This window comes from Lepisosteus platostomus, chromosome 14 (genome assembly GCF_059453375.1).
Source record: "Lepisosteus platostomus isolate fLepPlt1 chromosome 14, fLepPlt1.hap1, whole genome shotgun sequence".
NCBI lineage: Eukaryota > Metazoa > Chordata > Actinopteri > Semionotiformes > Lepisosteidae > Lepisosteus > Lepisosteus platostomus.
The window spans coordinates 24,987,500-25,011,379 of NC_142624.1; the positions used below are offsets into that span (position 1 = coordinate 24,987,500).

Consider the following 23,880-nt stretch of genomic DNA (forward strand, 5'->3'; position numbering starts at 1 on the left):
CATATTAAAAAAGGACCACTGAGTAGTTCCACATCCCTACTGATGTCTGTGGGCGTTCGCTGGAAACACTGGTATGTGGTTCTGTAGCTGCAATCACTGCTGGAGGTAGACTGTTGGGATATATTTAGTGAGATATGAAGAGAAGGAGGAAAGAGAGGTAAAAGACATCCAAGAAGTGTTGCGATAGGAGAAAAGTTAGGGCTTTTGTGTCTATATTTATGCAGGGTTTGTGGAAGAGTTACACTTAGAGTAAAATCAGTAACAGGAATGCCTCAGAAAGTTGTTTACTGGGAGGCTATCAGAAAAATGATCTAGAATAGTTCACATTCACAAAGAACAAATGTTCACTTGGCCATTTCCTATAGCAGAGTTGTGATGCTGTGACTCATTGTGGGTGCAATTTAAGTCTGTGGATGTTCTCATCTACAAAGGAACTGCAGCTTCTCTTTTGAGCTGTCTATGCCAGTGGCTGTTAGCCCTAAGAGTGTGATGTTGTTATGGAATATACTGTAGTACTCCAGCACACTTTGCCCAAAGAGATCAGAAGGATACACATGAGAAAAGATTCTTGGGTCCATTTTGTACAAGGAGATAGAATGAGACACAATTAATCATTGGGACAGCATTTTATTAAAAGTATAACTGTTACACAAGTTTAGTTAAATTTTTAACTCCACTTTTGATACTAATCGCCATCATTGGTTGCTGTTTAACAGAAAGGTTAACAGATAACAGATTTACCTGTGAATGAGAGTGTCCAGACCAGAACAGTGTACAGTATATATTGTAACGCAACGGTGGCTCAGGCGGGCGCCCTTGCCGCATTAGGTCGGCCCCCCACCGTCGGGGGCTCGAACCCGGGACTCCCGCGTCTCTCTGCAGTGACCTAGCCCCGTGAGCTAAAGAGAGATCTCTCTACAGCCCAGTAGCTGTAGTCCTGCTATCACAGGGAAGGGCGGTGACATCACCTGCTCTGGTACGCCGGCTCTTACACAGTGCCTGTCGGCCGTAAGCGTTACAATATACTCTTATATTTCTGGCCTGCAAAACTCTTATATATTGTAGTAAACTAGAATGCTTTAATTTAATACATCAGATATTTTAAATGCTATCAGGTGTTGTTACTTCAAAAAGGGGGGAATTTCTAAATGATTTTTAATGCAGTCTGTTAAAGCAACAGCAGACTCACAATCCACATTGATATTAATCGTGTTTTTACATCACAGTATTTTGTCTGATGATTCTTGTGAATTTTCTCTGTACTGTAAATGAAATGTACTGTAGGTCTCATGAGTTAGGTACAGACCTATGCTAAGTATAACTTGAGGAACAGCTTCTAAAATATGTAAGGAAAAGCTTATAGTTTGCTTGAATTTTAGGCATGAAATACTATAACTGACAGTTTATGATTTGAAATATTCATTAATAGAGTTCCTTCAGTAATTGATTATATGTTCAGTGTTTTATCAAAATGAATCCGAAAAGAGAAACAAATCTATTTGTGTCCTGGAGTGCCTACTATTTCACTTCAAATGCCTGCGCATTTCTAACCAGTAGAGTCTTCCGAGAAATTTAAACTTTCTCCAAAAACCCACTCACGTTCACACCCCTGATCCTTGAGCTGTCAGACTCCCTGTTTTCCATTTTGAATAGCCCATGTCAGTAAGAAAATATTGGTAAAGATTCAAAGATCGGATCAGTCTTTTTATATACTAAGCTGATCTGGCAGAGCACCGTTCCCAAACATTTTATTTTAAAACCAAAAATATGATTTATACCCTTGTGAGTATAATTTTTAATAATCATTGTTTTTATTGTATGTTAACTCAACATGTAACACTTTAGAAAGGAAAAGAACAGCTCCCAAGATTTGTCTAAAAGGGTAAAATGTATACTTAGGTAATGCAGACCTGGTAATGATCTAATGAACAGCTTCAGCCAACTACTGTAAATATGCATCCTCGCCACAACTGCAGCTCACAACTGGCAACCTACTGAAGCTAAACAGGCGTGAACCTGGATGGAAGACCTCCTGAGAAAAGCTTAGGTTGCTGCTGGAACATGTGTTAATGGGATCAGTAGGGGGCGCTCACCCTACAGCCTGTGCAGGTCCCAATGCCCTAGTATTGCAACGAGGACACTATACTGTAAAAAGGCACCATCCTTCTGATGTGACAAAATCAGGATCTTGACTCTCTGCAATCATTATAAACCCCAGGGCAATCATTAAAAATCCCCAGATTTCCCATTGGCCTTTTCCAATTACAGCCTCCTAATACTCCCCATCTATGAATTGGCTTCAACACTCTGTTCTCCTCCTCACTGATGGACTTTGGCCCGTTGCATCATCCAGGTGGATGCCTCCCATTAGTGTGGTGGAGGGGAGTCCCCATTACCTATAAAGCACTTGAGTGGAGTGTCCAGAAAAGCATTTGTGAAAGATCCCCTTTCCGATAGGTTGGCAAGAGGTTTTCCCCACATGAGCTGTAACTGTACAACTCCCCAGATAGCAGTGGCAAGAACCTCACTTGGTTGATTCCGGTTGGCCAGGTGCACTCATTAACCACCTTCTTAATTACCAGCGCCCTAACCCAGAAAACAACCAAGGCTGCTACCAATATTACCCCCCCACTATAATCCTTCTATGATTCATTGTACAAGAAGCTCTCTCTAACTGCCATATCTTTCTTCAAATGTTCTTCTTAACCATGAAGGTCTGTGTAAAAGACCACAGGAGCTGCTTTTATAGGAAGCTAGAGATTCCAGGTGCAGCCAATTCAGTGATTTCCTTGTGAGAATTTGAGGAATGTGACTGGCCTAAATGAAATGACCCTTCCCCTTGGTGCTCCCAACACCTGCTCTGCTACAGTGTTATATAAGTATAAGGAATTGTTAATTTTTACTATCTCTATAGGTGCTTCATGAATTTCAAAATGTGCTACCTTAAGGGTTAAGAAATTACAGAGGATTAACAAATTGAACTAATTTTCACAAATATTTAGACACAAGGTGGACAGTGTACAATGTTATGATGTATTAGTTCTAAAACTGCTCTTTCTTAAGAGCCCAGAGCTAAACTATTCACTTAAATTTGGGCATGTCATGTTATAAAATAGTCATTTTGAAACTTTTGTATTTGTCCTAGTCGTTCAAGAAGTGGGGAAACTTCATATTCATGTGGAATAATTTGTTTACAGATACTGTGTCACTTGGGAAGCTCTGTACATTTCTCTTAATAGGATTTTGAATGTCTCTTGACTGGTTGCTTAGAACATGTCACACTTACTGTATGTCTACTGCATACAGCTATAATGAAAGATGTACATGACTCCTGTAAATGAGAGCAATATCGCTTACGGTACTCAAGAAATGTTTCGCTTGCAGGCAGGTTAGCTTATGTTACAGTATGTACATACTGTACATTCCCAAGAGCCTTTCAAAAATCAATGTTAATGTATTATAAGAAGTTGATCTGTTTCCAAGAGGCTAGTAAGTTTTTTTTTCCGTATTTTCATAAAATTTTAAGCTCTGGGTGTAGTGGTCAGCAGTTCTCCTCATGGGTTAAAGATGCTAAATTAATTTTCATGTGTATAATCCACATTTATGACGTGGGTATAATATATTTTTGGATTAAAAGCATTTGGCATTATTGGCAGAAAGGTATGAAAACCCTATATCTACATACATATTTTTTCATTGCTGCAAAGACTGCAGGATGACGTACAAACTCGGTTATCTATAGTTTGCGGTGCAATTGTGATGTCTTCATTTAATGATACAGGATTCATGTACTTATAGTATTACAACAGCCTGTACACTGTATATGCTGTACAGTTTATACTGTATACAGTATGGCTGGCAATAGCAAGCTGACTGCAGCACTGCAAGAATGAATTCAGAATGCTTCATAATGGAGAGGCAAATACACTCTTGAGAGAGGGAAAAAAATACCTGGTTTAGCTTCTAGCAGAATGTCTCTTGGGAATATTTTCTCTTTCTCTTTACCTCATATTTTTGCTCTTATTGGCCTGCTTTTAACGGAGAAGATGCAAGCTGAGAATACTGCAGCAAGCATTAGCTTTAGGCGACTGCCGTCATGTTAATGAGGTTATGTAAGTCTAGTGAGAGTTACTAAGAAATATTAAGCTTTGCCTTATTGTGTGGATCATGCATTGAGAGAGAGTTGGTATCATCTGGCAAATAGGATTTTATACAGACTTACAAAGCGCAATGAAAAAAGGCAGCAAAAATTGCAAGAAGCACAAACTGTCAGTCATTAAAATTTCTGTATTATTTGTCTGGTTGATCTACTGTACGGTGCTTTCTGTCTTTAATTTCAAGTTCTCATTTTATATTGAAACTAATCTTGTCATCCTAAACCATACCGTTGATAAAAAATATTGAAATAAAACACAGTGAGTCATTTATTTATAGAAGGAAAAGAAACCTAGTGTTAATCAAAAACCCTCTGCTTCATTCATGAATAATAATGAATATACAGCATGGTTGTTCCTAATTGATGCAGTTTGTTTGATTTAACACAGATCCTCCTAAAGTATAAAGGATACCATAACCTCTTATAACAAATGCTTTATTATTAATCATTTAAGCTTCTAAAAAATAACAATTGATCCTTAACTGGCATAGTGGCATAGAGGTTAGCATCACTTCATCACCTTTCTGGGGAACTGGGTTCAATTCTGGACCTGGGGTGCTATCTATGTGGAGTTTGTATGTTCTCCCCTTGTTCGTGTGGGTTCCTTCCAGTTGCTTCAGTTTCATCCCATAGTCTAAAGAAATACTGGTAGGTTAATTGGCTTCTGGTAAAATTAGCCCCAGTGTGGGTGTGCACATGGTTATGTTTGCGTCTGTAGCCCGGTTATGGACTGGTGTCCCATCCACGGTGTACACAGCCTTATGCTCGTAACTAGCTGGGATAGGCTTTGGCTCCCCTGTGACATGGAATTAGAAGAAATGCCAAGAAAATGGATGAATTGATGGATAGTTATTGAGCCAAGGATCTCATCCAGCCATTTCTTGAAAGAAGCTTCAACAATATAGCTAGTTCCACACTCCCACTTCTTGTTGTGTAAAGAAGTGCCTCCTCTTCTCAGTTTTAAATGCACTTCCCCCTAGATTCCACTGGATTGTGTTTCACTATTGATTCATAAGAAATCTATTGGCTTGATTGTCTCTATCTTCGAGGTTTTCAGGTCCCCTCATAATATTCTTGAATAATATTGTTGAAGAATATGTTTTGTTTTATTTTGTAATTTTGTTTGTGTTGTGGGAATCATCTCCAAATTGGCTAGAGTTGATCAAATGTGTGTTAATTAGCAGTCCTGACAAATGCTCTCAACAATTATTCAGTTGCCTCTAAGAGAAGCTGCCAGCTTTGCAGCAAACAAATAAAAACAGCCATATTGCTTTTGAGATAATTTGCCAATTACTAGAAAGGATATTAGAGAGGCTTAATCGGCAAAAAGAGGCAAGAAAAACAGAAAACACAATTAGAAGAGTAATTGCATTCTCACTAAGGTTGCTGTTTGGTTCTTATTACACACAAAGACAAAAGTGAAGAAATCAAACACGTATGTGTGGATTAGACCAGAATTTCTGGAGAAAAAATAAATGATTTTATCAGTATTATAAATTGTAACTCATCACTTTAATAATCACTTTATAATTCTTTGACTAGTAAAGCTCTCTGTTCAGTGAAAGGGATGATAAGAACATATTCAGCAGAATCTATACAAAAAAAAGGTACTGACACGACAAGGGCAGCTCTTCAGAGATAACAGTGATTACAGCGGTAACTTTGTACCATATTTTTGCAGGTCTCTCATGGTTTTACCATGTGTGTATCTTGGATGTCCTTTGATTTGCTGTGCTTTCCCATTCTTCTGTATACTTGTATTTTGTTTGCCTCCCATATTTAAATTCTCCCTTACAACCTTCACTGCAATTTGCCTACCACAGTAACTTATATGAAGTTGCTTTTTCTACGAGAGAGGTTCTAAAAACAGAAGGCTTTTGTTTGCAAGTCTTGTTGACCTTATCTAACAAAACTTCTTGGCCCACAATGTTAATCTTGCTCTATGTAATTTCACCTTTCATTTGTGCTCTGTGCCTCTTTGTTAGCCTGCTGAGCCAGTTTTCATAGTGTGGGTAGCTCTTTTGTTTTCCATTTTAAAAGCCCATTGCCACCGTTTGTAACCGGCTTTATTCCACAACGAAGATTCTCACCTCAGCATAGCTTGTATTCCTGTTTAATTCTGCTCTAAATGCTTGTTTCTCCCCTGTAGGCTCTAGTAAAGGTGAACCCCAAGCTGCAGCCAGTGCTTGACGTCATGAGTGCCAACAGAGCCAAGTGGGACGAGCTGCACAGAGAAAGACAGCGCAACCGAGAAAATGCCGCAGCTAGTACCAGCAGTGACAGTACAAGTGCTGCTAGCAGTACAGGCAACAATAGCAGTATACCCCGCTGTAGCACATCTCCTGAAAACACCAGCTAGGTTGTAGGGATCCTCTGAAGGGTCCCTTGTCTGCCTTTTAGCTTTATTAAATACAGCCCAAGGAAAGACGGCTGTGCTTCCGGAGTTCTGCGCTCTGTCCTTCGCTTTCGCCACTCAGATGGGATTTGCTTGACCGCCCATTAGACAGATGTCAAGGTAGAAGTTTCTGCTATCCAGCTATTGGCCCGTCGATGTCAGAGAATTAGAAAGCCGCATTGGAGAAAAGTGTCCGTTTGCACAATCAGCTATTAATTGCGTTTAGCTTGCAGCCGTGAGTAGAATATACAGCTGACGTAGTGCTGTTTAGTTTTTGGCAAAAGGAGTTAACCAGCACCTTTAAACAAACAAAAAGCCAGACTCAGATCTTTCAGTGCACTTATCATCTAGCCAAGCAGCTGAAATAGAAAGCTGCTGTTTAAATACTGGGGGAGAGGGGGAGAAAATAGCCGGTATCTCTGTTCTCACCAAACTGATCTCTATTAGGGGTCTGTTATTGTGTGCTTAACACATGTTGCTTAAAATATCTGTTGCAGGAATGGTTTGGGAATTTTGTCTATTTTGTACTGTACATATCTATTTTTTAAGAAATGGAAGATGCAGGAGCCATCTCTTATTTATCAAAGCTTTGGACTCTGGGTTAATTAAATTGTGTTATTTCATTGGTTTGTGCAATTATTAAGGGTTGTCTTAAGGCCCACAGCAATGCTTGCAATGCAAATACTCAACACAGTGTCTGTGCCTTGTGTACAAACATACAGTATGTATAAATGCATGAAAACTATTTGAAAACATTTGACATAATCACTTTTAACCTATAGTTGTTTCATGAAAAAGAAGCAAAATGCACATTAAAGATTTTTGTTTTGCTTATTTATTTTGACATTTTTAAATTGTGCATTTGTATTACCTGAAACTGAAAACGTTTCATCCTTTTTTCTTGACTCAAATGTAGTGTTCCATGCTTTGGTGCTTATTTTTATGACACATGATGTTCCTTTAAATTTGCCCTTGGCTGGTTCTGTTTCTTTGTTAACATACTAAAATCCTGCTGGTTATGGTGCACAATTAATTGCTAGGCTGCTTTTTTTACACCACAGCCACTGACGTTTAGCGTAATCAAACCCTCACACAGAGTTTACAGGTGACACTGATCTTTAACCCTAGAGCCCATTTTAACTCCTTTTCACACCTGTAGTTTATTAGGGGATATATGTGTGTATGGTTGCACATTTATTTTGCTTGTTATTGAATAGGAAGTCCAACAATATTTCTTTAAAGCGAGCAGAGATTTATGTAGTCTATAATAATCATAATGTTATTGTTAATACTATCCCCATAATATGTTATCAATATAAAATAATCACAGGTAATAAAGATAAAAAATCCTATATTCAAAGGAAATACAAAAGGTTTTGCTCATTTGGTAAATAGTGCAAAGACAGTGATAACTAATTGCTTTTTAAAAGAAAGTATGTTGTTTTAAAATAAACACAAGAAATACAGGATACAGGTTGTGTATAACTATAGAATACTTTTCTGGTCCTTTTACCACAAGTGTCACATCAATGTGGATACTATTCTACTTGGTGGTTAAAAAAACATGCTTCAGTGGACATGAAATAAGATTATCCTGATTAACTACTTTGTATGTTTTGAAGTCTTGTTTTTCTTTAAAAGACAGAATTAAAATATTCCCTTTCAATTAAATTGATAATGAAAACAGGCATTTGGACTAAAGCAATCAAAATGAAAGCAACAGCAATAATTATATTAATTAATAATAAGTAATTCATAAAAAATAAATGATGAAACAAAGCACATTTGGAATAAACAATGTTTTCTCAATCATCTGAAAGATACCTCTGTGTCATAAATTTCTGACCTAGATATTTGATTAGAAATATATCACAATGAATCTGTTATTATTTTCAAGCAATCAAAGAATAATTTATCATCTATTTTTTAAATAGTTGTGCTGAACCTTATCAAGGACTGTTGTTATCACTGACTCTCCTGACATTACAATTTGACTTGTAAAACTGATATCATTTGAAAATTATATTTTTAAAAAGCAAACCTTCCAAAATACAAAGCACTAATTAGAGATGGGAGAAATTCAGAAGGGGGGTTAGAGTATCATTCCATTCGAGTTCCACTGCCTCCAGAGGCAGCCTTAACTAACTTAGGCTTAAAATTATATTGATCAAATTGTCATGGTAGACCAATTTCAAACATAATGATGTTAACATGTTAACTGTTGAGGTCTTCTAAATTACACTTGCAGTAACACCTAAATCAAATGAATGCAGAGTGCAGATTGAAAATCTGCAGTAATTTTGGTCAAGAAAAGCTTACTGAAGATTTTTTTACCTAATGTAATGAATTAAACACATAATGCCTGCGCATTAACCTTTGGTTAATGCAGAGTAGCATGACCTTAGTTTTGTCACAGTTTTAAGTGAAGGAACTTTTACATCCAGGTTTTTGTATCACAGGCGTAATTAGAGAATGCAGAATTAGATACGTCAATGTCAGGTATTTATGGCCAAAGATTTGAGTATCATCAGCATAGAAATGATCATTCACACCATGTGATTTTAACATTGACCAAGGGGGCACATGTAAATGCTAAATTTACTCAGAGCCCAGTATCGACCCTTGGAGAACTTCAGAACTAAAACCCCCAAGAAAACAAAGAATCGATCAGTTAGATAAGAATTGAACCAAGACTGGAGAGTAAAATGTCATGATCAACACTGTCAGAAGCATTACTTACAGTAAGTCTATGAGAAATAGGATAGACAGTAAACTAGAATCAGCAGCCATAAGAATATCGTTAGTAACTTTAACAAGGGCAGTTTCTGTGGTGTGTAATTGTCTGAAACCATATTGGAAGGGTCTGAAGAGGTTATTTGCAGCGAGCTGATTGTTTCCAGACCAGGATCTAAGACACTGGAAGTGTAACAGATGGATAGCAAGTCTATCTGCTGGCAGTCCAGTGACTGCTGATAAAAGTGTTCCAGTGCTGAGGGGGAAAAGGGTTTTATTAGGTAACGGCAGAGACTTAAACACCAGAGGTGCATGGAACAAGTACAGTTTCCAATTCAAAAGTGTTACAGTGTATTAAATAACACTTCAGTGCAAGCTAATGAGGTGTTTGTGTTTCACTCCTTAAAGCTTTAAGGTAACTCCCATCTGCAGCTTTGCTGAAATTGTTGTCAAAGACAAAAGTATTGACACATTTTAATTATCATTGCATTTATTAAATACTAAATGCCGTTCATATTATACTGATTTATCAGTGATATCTTTTAAAAAATGTTTTTTAACTTTCACCATAGTAAGTAGCTAGCATAAAGACTCCAGGTTTCTAAACTGATTTTGGTTTGGGTTTGCTAGTACAGTAATTGTCGCTGTGGTGCAGTGGCACTGTGGCTCAGGATCTGTGCCTGTGGCTGGAAGGTTGCTGGTTCAAATCCTGCAGCTGGCAGAGGAATCCTACTCTGTTGGGCCCCCTGAGCAAAGCCCTTAACCCCAACTGCTCCAGTGGTGCTGTATGATGGCTGACCCTGCACTCTGACCCCAAGCTTCTCTCCCTGTCTGTGTCTCATGGAGAGGATGCTGGGGTATGTGAAAAGATTAATTCCTAATGCAAGAAATTGTATATGGCCAATAAAGTGATCTTATCTTATCAGCCATGCTGTAAGCAGCATCCTTTCCATAGAACATAGTTAGCTTACACATCTCATATGAAATTTGATTACAACCAACATTTCATTTGAGACTGCTGTGGTCAAAACTAAAACTGCTAGTCTTAAGGTTGACTTGCATAATAAATATAATTATTTCTCCGGTATTGGTTGCAATTATTATGTGTCCTGGACTTTTGTCCATGTGGTTTAGGGGGTTTCAAATAAAAAGCCAAGTGATTCACTAAGTGAGGGTTTATATGGCATGGACATCTGAAAAATATAGATCCATTTAATATACATGTGATAAACAGAACAAAAGAGCCAGCAACTAACCGTAATGCTTGAGACTGAAGTTTTCATCTTTTATCATTTGGCACTAAAAAGATTCCTACAGTATGTACCTTTGAATGTAACTGCATGGGATTTAGTATTGCATCTGCAGAGTGTGTGGTCTAATACATGCAAAGAAGTTGAGATTCTGTTTTTACATTTGTTTTCAAATGTATGACTTCTGTATAATGTAAAAAAAAATCCTTGCTTTTGCATTGCCATTTGATGACCGTCCGAGTTTGTTTATTTCTTTTAGTTTCATTTTCTTGTCACAATTCAGTGTTCCTTTGTCCGTTAGCAAGGTGAACCCCCTGAAAGTGAAGTGGTCTTCAAAGGCATGTTACTTGAAAATGTGCAATGTTTTGTTAAGTTTGTTGAAATAAATCTGTGCTGCAATTTTTTTATTTCACTGTGGGGTTTCTGCATTCGTAGTCTCTTTAGTTCTCAAAAGCTTTTGTCTTGGCTTTAGTGACTTACTGCGCACGATTCGACAACGTAGCCATGTTACAACACTGCCCCCATGTGGCAAGACTCACTATTTCCCCATCACTGAAGAGCCTGAAATGGTAAATTCTTCCCTACTTGCTCATTTCAAGTGTCTTCAAAGAACAGTTATAGCATCAAAAAAGCATTACATCGTCACTACATGTGTGGTTCCAGAAACGTCTCTACCTTCTTAATTTGTTTATAATGGCCAGAAAGAACATTTGCACAAAACAACCCTACAAGTTTCTCTGCGGACATCAATCCAGTTTAAAAATAAGGAGCACAGTAACCTTTTTTGTTACAGAACCCTAATCATATGCATACTTATGCATACAAAAAAATATAGAGCTGGGACTGCTGTTATTTTTTATTTACAGACAAGCAATCTGTATTTACAATCAAAAGAATAATATGAATGATAAAAACAATGTAATATATATTTTATTTTTAAGTAAGTCTATGCACACATTTGATCATATTACATCATATACATTCAACTTGTTCAGCCAAGTGATTTCAAATGACCAAAGTCATAAAGACACATTCACATAAACTCAGTAGCTGGTTGCATAACCCATTTAGGCTAAACCTCCCTGAATTCTGATACCCACTGAGATTACCACACACTTGTGTAGCCATGCAAGTAGCTTTACAGCAACCAATTTTTGCCTGTTCTTAGTGTGTTCTAACTTAACATTTTTTTTCTTCAGTGTAGAACATGAATGAGCAATAAGATTTCAATCTGGTGAGCGACTTCACCAGATTTCCCATTTTGTTATCCATTAAAGTCCTTGCATTGGCTGGATGTTTTGGGTCATGGGGCATTGTGAAGCACAAAGATGGAAGCATGTTCTCAGAATTGATTCTGCCACTGCCATGACTAGGCCCAGCACGAATAAAGACAAGCGATCCAGCTCCAGAAAAAGCTATGCCTGACCAGGCCAGGCCATGCTTTTCAGATAAGCTGGAGTTCTTTGGAGCATCTGCAGTTACTTTCTTTCTTTACACTTTAACCTTTCAATCACTTGTGTAAAGGCTTGTTCTGATTACATCTGTCCCTATATGGTTCATTTTGTGCTTCCAAGCAAACTCTGAAGCATGGTGCAGGTAATGATTTGGGTTCTAAGTCTTCTAAGACAAGTAGCTTCTTGAAGCTCAAGCTTCAGCCTTCCCCTTTTGTATCTATAGTTTATGTTCCTCCTACCCAAATAATAATAATAATAATAATAATAATAATAATAATAATAATAATTGCTTACACTTATAAAGCGCTTTTCTGGACACTCCACTCAAAGCGCTTTACAGGTAATGGGGACTCCCCTCCACCACCACCAATGTGCAGCATCCACCTGCATCCAAATGCAGTGCTCTTCCCTTAAATATCTATATTTAATATATATATATATAAAATATCATCTTCCACTATTTCCCCTGTCTTGATTTCTATCTATACATTTATGAATTTCCTTTGCCACTTCTAGAGTTTTTGCTAATCCTCTTATTTTAGTTTATCCTGTGAGCTTGACTAGTTCAGTAACTATACCAGAATCAAGATTGTTCCTATAAATTAGGAAGAGCAATGGCTCTCCACTAATTCCATCACCTCAGTAAGAGCATTCACTACTTTATCTGTACTCTCTGTTCAAAATCTAAACCAACTTCCTGCAAATTAAGATGTAATCGTTTTCTAATCTAAATCTGTATAATCTGTGTAATCTAAAATCTAAGTATACCATATTATGTGTGTCCAACAGAATGTTCTGTACCTCTGAGGTATGGTTCATTGTTACAACACAAAGTTTGACAAAATAAATTAGTCAAATCGTCTAAATCCAAAGTTTCTTTCATGCAACTTTTTTCTCTCTGCCGTTTAATTAAACAGATTAATTATTGCCTCCTCACCAGCAAAGAATAAGGTCAGTCCAACATACTAATGAACTAATTTCTAATTTTCTTTGTATAATTATAGAAAGGTGTTTCTGTGACTTGTAATTTAATTTGGCACTAAGATAATTTCCTTTCTCTGAAAATATACTTGCTTCATTTTTCCCATGTGGTTTAAGGACGACAGGGTGAGATATGCAATAATTGCTGACATTAAACAAAATCTATTATTTGGAAGGAACAGCCTCTTCATTGAAATCATTCACCAGCAACACTTGTGTTTGTTTTATGAAGAATCTCTTACAATATTCACTGAATAGTGCAGATATACATTTATATACATCATAAATGTACATTTATATGATTACTAGTTATTAATAAAATATATAGTAAAAAACCAAATCTGAATGTCTTAGAGAAGAGGTACAATTAGATAAAAGTACTGAATAACAACCTGGTATAGGAATAGAATAATGCCTATGAAGTCCTGTGAAATACTGTGTGAATTTAATCACTATAGCTTTGCAAAATAAAAATCACTAGATCTTAATGAAATGAACTAATACAAATTTGAATTTGAACAAATCACACTTGTTGAAGAGTGTTTTAGTGTTTTCAGGGGTGCCAATGAAATCAGGTGTTCTGTGCTGGAATATAAACAGGTGTGCTTTGATTCTGAACATTGTTTTCCACCTAGTGGAACTATTAAGTAATATTAAATATAACTGTTCAAATCCTCCTCTCAGGTCACCTGTAAAAAATAGGAAACATTTCAAACAACATTCCCCTTACTGTGTGACAGCTTATTACAAGCATCTCCCTCATCTCGCCCACAGGTTTATCGTGCAGATTTTAAATCGTGTGGATTTGAAATTAAAGTTTCAAAGTGACTAGATTCAAGTCTTCGATAATCTACGATTTGACTTTCTGAAAGGGAAAAAGAGTGTGTGGTTTCACTCCTATATTTGCTTAGCTGACAAGGTTGTGATTTTGAAACCACTTTAAAAGCCCTTCTGTTGAGACGGCGTTGTATTTCTTCTCAAATTCATATGTAATACCAGGCCGTCTGCATTCTGGAGACGCTCCAAGCTAGGAGAAGACTGCACCGTGCCTGTCGATGTGTGCTGCAGTAGGTGGGTGGGTGAGTGGGCGGAATGAATCTCCTGGGAACCTTTAGAAATGGCTTTAACAGAAAATATACAGACACTTGCATAACTCCTTGGTGAATTACCTTGAGCATTGCAAGGATATAGTCACAGCATGTCTAAGGCTAAGTGTGTGAGTGGGTGGTACACTGTATAATGTTAATGTGGACTAAGCCCTTCGGTGTGCAGTCCATACAACATTCTGACAGTGTTTTCCGAAACAATTCAAGGAATGCACGATCTTCGGAGAAGTTATAAGGAAGCAAAGGAGCAGAGCACTATTTGTTTCACATGGCACTTCTCTATAGATGATGATGAAGAAAAACTGTGTGACCTACATATTTCCTTCATTTGAGAATTCTAGGTTTTTTTGCTTCCAGGAAGTTAGATTAATTCGGATTTTAGCTTTGGTGGACTCATTCCTTGGGTTGCGGTGTCCTGCAAAAGGACTTTGATACAAAGTAGAAAGACTGAAAGAAAAAAGGGCTACTCAAATTGCTGTAAGATTTTACATTAGCAGACCCACATTTGACAATCGGACATATTAGTGGGTAATAACATTTTATGTGTTTAGTTGATCTTACTTTTAAAGACTTCGTACTGTATCTTTGCTTAACAATCTAGAGATGATACCTGAAGACATTTTACTAGTCATTTCCACTGCCCATTGTCCTTGTCCAGTACGAATGTCAAATATCCTTACATTATCAACATAAATCCAATAAATTTTAGAAGCATGCCTTATTCAATTAAATTACGTTCATCTAATGGTTACTAGTATGCCAGTTAATCCAGTCACAGTAATCCAAGATAATGCAGTTATATGGATAAAAAATTAGTTAACCGACAGGAAACATTGTGTCATCCTAGGGTGTATAGCCTCCGCCAATTACAGTAGGTATGTAAACATTGGTGTTCTTCTCGGATCCATTTTAGGCGTCTTTCTAGATCATGTTGGAATCTACATCAGCAATTTAGATCCTGTTTGTAGTAAGCAAACTATCTTCATCCATCCAGCCATTTTCTAACCATTTTATCCAATACAGGGTTGCAGGGGAGTTCAAACCTGTCCCAGGAAGAAATGGGCACAAGGCAGGATACACCCTGGATGGGACACCAGTCAGTTCTACCTTCCATGATAAAAAATAAAGTGGATTGCCAACCACATTGAGAGCTAGAAGGGAATTGCAAAAATCATGGATTGGACAGAAGTTTAGCAAATTAAAGTCTTTTATAAAACAGGTCTGGGTTTTTAAGACAATTTGTTTTTGTACTCATCAAGACATAAGAACAATAGGAAAGTTTGCAAATGAGAGCTTTACTTGTTTGTTTGGCTTCAATAATACAACTGGGTAGCTTTTCACCAACAATCCTTTGTTTGAAAAAGTGCTTCCTGTTCTGTGAACTTGTCTTTACAAAGGTTGGCAGTCTGACCACCATTTTGATCTCTAATTTTGAAACTGCTTCAGTTCAATAACCGTTTTCACCTTTAGCAGGTGTCACCCCTGGCACAGTATGATTTACATTTTATGGTCCCAGTTGTGCCATAAACATTCAAAATATGTTTCATCCTGGATAAAATGCTATAAAAAGATGGTCGACCTGTATAAACAAAGATGACCACTATAACTAACAGTGCTAACACGTACAATACAAACAGTACAGTATTCTGAACACGCAAACGGCTCATGATCAGACACAGCAACCACTCACCTTCAAAACCGGAATAATAATAATAACACTACTTTATTAACCCTTTACAATTTCGTGCATTAGGAATTATCTTTTTGCATACCCCAGCTTACTCTCCATGAGACACACAGACGGGGAGAGAGCCTGGGGTCAGAGCACAGGGTCTGCCATTGTACAGCACCCCTGGAGCAGTTGGGGTTAAGGGCCTTGCTCAGGAGCCCAACGGAGTAGGATTCCTCTGCCAGCTGTGGGATTTGAACCGGCAACCTTCCAGCCACAGGCGCAGAGCCACCACTCCGCCCCTAGGAAGGTGTGCACCGTGCAATATTATTAATGCATTTAAAAAGAGCATATAAAATGATATATTTAGATTTCAGGAAGGATTTTGATAAAGTTACTTATAAAATTACTTTAAATTGCAGGACGAAGGCAATCAAGATAAGAGGGTGATGAATTGGTTAATGGATAGAGAAGATGCAGTTGAGGGATGAATACTCCAATTAGGGTGACTTAATTAATAGAGCACCACAAGGGACCTGTATCAGGACCACTGCTCTTCATCATTTATATCATTGATCTAGGTCATGGTACAGTTAGTAAAACAGTCCAGCTTGCAAATGGTGTCAAAATAAGAGAATGAGGGAACACTGTAGAAGCAGCAAAGGAAATTTAAAATTACTTCAAATTCAAGATGAGTTCAAACTCAAAATGACTTCAAATTGCAAAGTGCAAAACCTCTCATTTACTCTAAACAAACACAGAGTGTTACATTCAGATAGTGAAAGATAAGGTGGCAAATACTGGACCTAAAAAATATTTATTCAAAGAGGGGTAAAATAGGTAAATGGAATGTTACAATATACAAACATATAGAATTTAAAGAGGTTCAAGTAGGTACGGTAGCTGTGTCAACATGTGCAGGCTGCAAATGAACTAGCAAAGGTTTATTCCATGCTGAAAGGAAAAGAAAGGAGACACAACATTTTGGCTGTGGAGCCTTCTTCAGGTGTGTATATACTGTAAATAAATCTTTACTTTTTCCTTTATAGAATTTAAATTAAGGGATGTTACGTTAAAATAAACTAGCAGTACCTCATTTAGAATACCGTGTACAATTTTCTTCAACATAGCACAAATATTATAATTGCACCAAAATCAATCCAGACAGAACAACCTGATACATTCCCAGAATTAAAGGAATCTTTTCCACTTCCAGGCTAAAATAACTATATTTTTTTAGTTATTTTTTAGAAGACCTGGGAACCTTCTAGTATTGTATGCAATTCAAGTATACAAAATTCTTTAGAATTGAGCAAAACATAAACCATATTGCACAAATAAATAATAAAGTTAAAACTACAGGGAAGTTAATCCTGAGCATAGAAAGCACTTTTATATACAAATGGATTAGATTGTCTGGAATAAACCATATTGAAGCTTCTTTCAAGAAATGGCTGGGTGAGACCCTCAGGCGAATTAGCCACTGGTAACCAAATAATTTATTATCAAAAATCTTGATGGGTCAAATATTTTTTGCAACTTTTCCTAAGTTCTTAATGACTCTATCGATCAAAATTGATCAATTATCTATTGATTTTACTTGAGATTGATCTAAATTGATCACAATAGTATTTTTGTAAAATGTCAAGCTGACACTACTGAAAAATTGTTCAGGCAATCAACTCCAAACATGTTAGGAATAAACCTGGTGACAAATCAATTCAGTTATGCTGTTCGTATAGTATTCCTTTTTCAATCTTTTTTGATTACAATACTCACACTAATAACTTGATTGATATATATTACTATAAGCACAATGATTTTTATAAAGTATAGTAGCCATATTACCCTGCATCTCACAACTGGCAACCCACTGAAACAGGTGTGAGCCTGGTCAGTACTTGAATGAGTCACCTCCTGGGAAAAACTAAGGTTGCGGCTAAAAGAGGTATTAGTGGGGCCAGCAGGGGGCACTCATCCTGTGGTCTATGTGGATCCTAATGCCCCAGTATAGTAATGGGAATACTATACTGTAAAAAGGTGCCATCCTTCAGATGAGATGTTTAAATCGGGGTCCTGACTCCGTGGCCATTAAAAATCCCAGGGTGTTTCTTGAAAACAGTAGGCGTGTAACCCCGGTGTCCTGGCCAAACTTCCCATTGGCCCTTACTAATCATGGCCTCCTAACAATCCCCTAATAAATAAGCTTAAACTACATAATCCTAATAAATAAGCTTCATCACTCTGTTCTCCTCCCCACTGATAGCTGGTGTGTGGTGAGCAGTCTGGTGCACTATGGCTGTCGCATCATGCAGGTGGATGTTGCACATGCAGTGGTGGAGGGGAGTCCCCATTACCTGTAAAGCGCTTTGAGTGGAGTGTCCAGAAAAGTGCTATATAAGTGTAAGCAAGTATTATGAAGGATGGCAAAGTAGCAAGGTAGTTAGCACTGCAACAACAGAGCTTTGTGTCCTGGAATTTTAGAAAGACTTATGTGAGGTGTTTGCATGTTCTCCCTGTATTTTAAAAGGATTTTCTCAAGGTATTCCAGTTACCGCTCAAACACAGTCTAGCTAGGTTAAATGATGCATCTAAATTACTTTTGTTTGTATCTGCTAAGCAATGAACTGGTGTCAAGTCGAAGGTGATCTCGCACCTTACTCCTTATGTTTCCCAAATAGGCTGTTGTGATTCTTACCAGGAATGAGCAGTAGGTTATAGAAATTATTCACTGATCAATATTTTTTTATTTTAATTTTTTACACAAATATTTTTAGTAACATTTTTTGTAATCTGACTAATATCTGTTAAGTTAATGTTGTACTATGGTGATTATATACTAGTACCACACTAGTTCATGTCCTTGGCTAAAATTCCCCACTAAAAATCAGCATGGAATACACTTTTACTTGTTCCTTGCAGCCTACACATGCTGACACAGCTACCTACTTAAACTACTGAAAATAGGTCTTGTATGTTTTTCTTCAGAACTAACATTAATTCTGATAGATTTTACATTCCACGTCCTGATGCCCTACTGCTTTACTATAGTATTTAATGACAATGGAACTTGCCACTTCATTAAAACTGCTTTCAGTTCAGTTTTAAAGTTGGGAATTCCTAAGGACCCAATAGAGGAAGAGATGAGGGTTGATCAATCTTAGATAGTTTTCTCTTTAGTTCCACTCTTGCTCTTTCCATCCTATATACTTACTGTATAAATAGAGCGTATTTATTTTATCAGATAAATAATTTGAGAAACGTTTCTCATATACTCTATGCTGACTTGGATACCCATTTATCAATTAAATTGCTCCAGTAAACATTGAGTGAAGTACCTTGGTCAAAGGTACACTAACAGCATTCTCCCTGGGATCTAAACTCATCTAAACTCCCACCTTCTAGGCCAAAGCCCTAACCATTACTCGACACTGCTGCCTAAATAATATACATGGCTTCCTACTTGTAAATGCCAAATTTAAAAGCCTGTGTTTTACAGCCTATACTACATGTTCAAGTCTAAAGCCAATAGGATGTGGGTGAACTACACCATAAAAGACAAAAGGATATTTCAATGTTTCTACATTATCAAGGGACCAAAAACGTTGCTAAAATCCCATCTTTAACTGTAACACTCTCTAATTTGGAAGCAGTTCAGGATGTGGCTATTGTATACAAGGGTCATATAAGTCCTGTTGACACCGAAACAGAAAATGTCTGTGAGATATCAGGGTTTTTGTGCATTTGATACTGCAGGATTATAAAAGGGGGATATTTTTGCACTTTATAAAAATCTGTAAGACATCCTTATAAAATAAACAGAGATAGGAGCAATGCAGAAAAAGTTAATAAATTTATTAACATTGTAAGTAAATACAACCCATTACATTTAACTGTATCTTATTCTAATACTAAACTGCATTTTCACTGGTTTAAGGTTTTTTTTTTCCAGGGTACATCAGACAGAAAAATATCCAAGGCTAATGTCAAGCTAAACGTCACGTCCCTTAGTCAACAGTAGGGGTAATTACATTAAATGTTTTAAGAACTAATTGTCTGCAATTTCAGTAAAAATCGAACAAGACAGAAGCATTTAAGAGGAAGGTTAAGTCTGTTGACATGGTAGTTAGGAAAACACCAGCAATGATAATCAAATTCCAAACTATTGCTAGAAAAAGTACATACAGAGCTTTAGAAAGTTGTCTTTCACTTTGAGATTTTATGTTAAGTACAAGCAGCAGTTACATTAACAGTCACAAATCTTAACAAATTTGAGATTTTGTTTTAAAGAGAACGTCAGTCTGGCTTTGTGTGTGTTAAAAAATACACTTTTATCACATGATATATATTATTTAAGTTTATGTATTTGTAAGTATATTGTATATACACCATATACTGTACAAACATATACTGTACATACACTATGTTGTTGAGGGTGTGTACACAGCATCTGAAATGCTGCAACTCTTTGGTACAAACATGTGCATCCTGACTAATTCATTTTTCTGAAGAGTCATCTGCATACATGTTCACACTAAAGTACACTTAATACGGAGACAACTTTGATGCAGGCTGTGCACACTGTATTGACAGGCAAGGCCAACTATATAGTGACTGTCAAAAATCAAACCATCTATACAGTGTCCTATTTATTTTATTAATTCACAGCACTATTCTTATTCTACTTGTGCGCTAGTCAAGGTGACAGTATACTGTACATGTGTGGCTGAGGCCAAATGGAAAAACAAACTGCCAATAATGAAGTGTGTCTCGTACAGTAACTTATAGCTGTGGCTGAAAGTCCACTCCCACACTCAATAAAAAACTTTCAGGCACATTTCGTCAAAGAAAACACCTTACATTGCATAAATTCAACTGTAAGAGTTGTTTACACACACAGCAGAAAAAGCAGAAAGGATGAGCTGGTGATTACATAGATTTAATGTGATAGTCAAAGCCCTAGACTAGAACACAAAGCAATTAAATGCATTTTTCAATATCTCAGAATAAATTATTTTATTCAAAACAACTTCTGAATGCTCTCACAAATTCTGCTGCATAAAAACAACAATGCCACATTAAAATTATATCTTGTATGCCATTACCATCAAAACCCAGTCCTTTCCTAACATGGCAGAGTCTCTGGCTTTGCAGGCCTTACCTAAGAAGGAAACCATGTCCAGTCCCATGACAATGCTAAAACAGCATTTGATGACTAGTGGTTCACAAAGAATCAGACTGAGAAGATGAAGGCACCGCTCTTCGAAGAGGGGACTACTTTTGACACAATACTAAAGCAATGTGCATAACTAGTATGCAACGGTTGGTGACAAAAGGATGTGTATAGGTTGCCGCCTTTCATCAAACAGAAACCATATAATTTTAACAGTCTGCATGTGTGCAACAAAGGAATTCTGAAATGCTATGAAAGGGCTGTGTGAGTAAAGCATGGGAAGTAGGAACACCAAACGCCGTTTTGAGATTAACATTAGATTGTTGCAGCAATGCAAAAGCTATTATGATATCGTGCAGAGAGACAGAAACTGCTTTTAAAAAATAAAGCAGGGTAGGACTCAAGTATGGAATAATGCTCCGAGTAGTGGTGTTTCCAGCTACACACTACGGACAATGGCTTCAGCAGTACTACAGGCCGTGTCTGCTAACTGTGGTCGAGATTTTTTTTTTTTTTTAAACACCATCTGCTGTAGTTAAAAAAAAACAACAGCAGAATTATATGAGGTTTCTGCTCCCAAAGATGTTATCGGGGTCCAAGTATTCCTTCACAGACTTCAGCATTCCCAGGCCAACATCCGAGATAGTCTCCGGCAACCAGTGCTTGCGTAGCTTGCCCACTAGAAAAAAAAAAGGAAAAGAAACAGAATGCTTGAGTGTTCAGCAGGCTGCTGGGAGCCAATCAATCTTGCAAGTGTGAGTGAATAAACACTGCGTGATAAATGCTTTTATTCAAAAATGAGAAATGTTTTGCATTCCATGATTTATGGAGCCCACCAGACTATCAAACTCATTAGGCTCAATGCATTCCCAAAGGAAGGCTGCACTGCTGCACACTGTCTAGCTTCTGTGCAATCTGGGAAAAGTAGATGAAAGTTGGGGTCCAGATACTATGCCATTTTTACAGACATCAGACTGATGGTTGTGAATTATTTAGCAAAACTGCATCCGCATGGCAGTTTCCCTGACCATCAAAAGACCCCAGCAGTAAAAACTATTTTCTAGAATGTTCGTAAAAGGATGTTATGTATTGTTCCCCCACTATTGAAACATATGTTGTAGCTGCTGTGGCCATTTTCTGACTGTGGGGGGAAAAAAGAACAAAACGCATACAATATGCACTGTTTCAAACAGGGCTGGCTTTCTGCCATTATTCTGAAGAAGTGGCACAGAACCATTCAGGGTCCATATTATCTTCTGATCCAAGATCTACCAGCTGCCCAAACAGACAGTTCAGTTCTTGCAGACTGCCAACGCAGAATTCCTGGCTACCAACCCACTTAAAAAGGCAGTTCCAAGTACTCTCTCTGGGATATTTAGATGTGCCCCATATACCAAATGGTCTTGCTTCCACAAAAATACATTTAAATGGACACCAGAGGACAGATGCAGAAAAATCATGAATGTTCTTCAAACTTTGGCAAAATGAAAGCCCCAATCTATCAACTAACATTTTCATAATTTCCATTTTTTCTCAAAGTATGCTCTATGCTCTTCTAAATTGTCAATTAAATGCACTTCTCAACAAATGGTTTTTTGAGGTGGCAACTGGGATTGTGCACAAATAATGCCCAGTACCAGAAAACCCCTTTTTGCTGGTAAGGATGACAGAAAACAGAAGCAGCATCCTAATGTTAACAAGATGAAAAGAGCTGACATACCGCCTTACTCTTTTTTTCGTAAAAAAGGATTGTCTGTTTGCACACTACAAGATGGACTTATACTGTGCATTTAGTGTAAACATGTGTATCTTTTGGAAAAAGCAGCATTATCTTGTTTTGATCACAAGCTGAATTCACCCTCAGTATTTTTTCATCCAGCTTTATATGTGTATTTCATTATTTCTGCTACAGTCCCTCTCCTTCAAGGAAAAACCTCCCAGAAGATTATTCATAAATATTACATGTTCTCCTGCAGTCAATATTTTAAAGTTCTTGGTTAATACAAGCTGCATATCTTTTATAACATATATATATATATTTCTATGCTTGGCAAGCTTAAAACACATAGAACATAGAAAATTTACTTTAGAAATTCCAAATGTACTGTATTTCCTATAGTACCTATACAGAAGAATTAAGACTAATTAGATCCTTAAAACAAAAATTTAGCCTTAACCTTGTAATGCTGTAGAAAATGAAGCACTCAATACTAAACTTGAACAGTAAATTCTAATCTTCACTTGTATAAAAGGATGTTGACTTGCACATGATCTTGGGCCTGTTTTCTGAGCATTTCAAAGATCCTTACATAATAGGAAAGATTAACCAGCACTGTATTAAATTAAATTGCATTAAATTTTCAAACTATAAAATCAACTACTTTTAAAACTTTCCTACAAGTCTCTGACATTTAAAATTAAATTTTCATCATACCAGCAAAAACATTTATATTGGCAGTATTAGTATTTAAGTGCTATATAATTTCTTTCTTTTGTTATGACCCAACGTTTGGTAATTCAGTGTTAAATTTGGGATGGTGTTACAGTTTATCCCATCTAAAGACCTTCTTTTCACTTATGTGATTCCGAGAGTGCTTGAAATTACTCATTTGACTCTTTTGAAGTATCGAATAGTTATCTTTTTTTAGTTTCAGCTGTCAGAATATCGAACATTGGCAAGTCACAGAATTCTTTCAGTTTAATTTAACATGCTATTATCCGGCCTGCTGGTAAACAACAATATTTCCTTATGAAAGCTCCTGTAATACACAACGCGGTCATTTTGAAATGAGCTTTGGGAATCCCATGCCAACAAAGGCCAAGTGACTCATTTCTTCTACAAGTCCAATGTGTGGAACAATAAATCTGCGTGACACAGTGACAGGATTAGTAAGCTAAGGATGATCATGAAATTTGAATTTAATTAATAGATTCAGTTCACATGCTGTGGAGATCCCCACACT

At 37.0% G+C, this 23,880-nt stretch overlaps 2 protein-coding genes across 3 annotated transcripts in view; one reads left to right on the forward strand and one right to left on the reverse strand.

Moving 5' to 3' along the window:
* Positions 1 to 10,937, forward strand: part of pde11a (phosphodiesterase 11a) — a 93,946-nt gene extending 83,009 nt beyond the window's left edge. The window contains exon 20 of the mRNA XM_088605196.1: positions 6,306 to 10,937. Coding sequence (XP_088461322.1) covers positions 6,306 to 6,515 — 210 coding nt within the window. The 3' untranslated portion in view covers positions 6,516 to 10,937. The remainder of the gene's footprint in view (positions 1 to 6,305) is intronic.
* An 8,641-nt stretch (positions 10,938 to 19,578) lies between these two features.
* agps (alkylglycerone phosphate synthase) overlaps positions 19,579 to 23,880 on the reverse strand; it is a 55,332-nt gene continuing 51,030 nt past the window's right edge. For both annotated transcript variants that reach the window (XM_088605198.1, XM_088605197.1), the window contains exon 20: positions 19,579 to 21,596. In XM_088605198.1, coding sequence (XP_088461324.1) covers positions 21,475 to 21,596 — 122 coding nt within the window. In that variant the 3' untranslated portion in view covers positions 19,579 to 21,474. The remainder of the gene's footprint in view (positions 21,597 to 23,880) is intronic.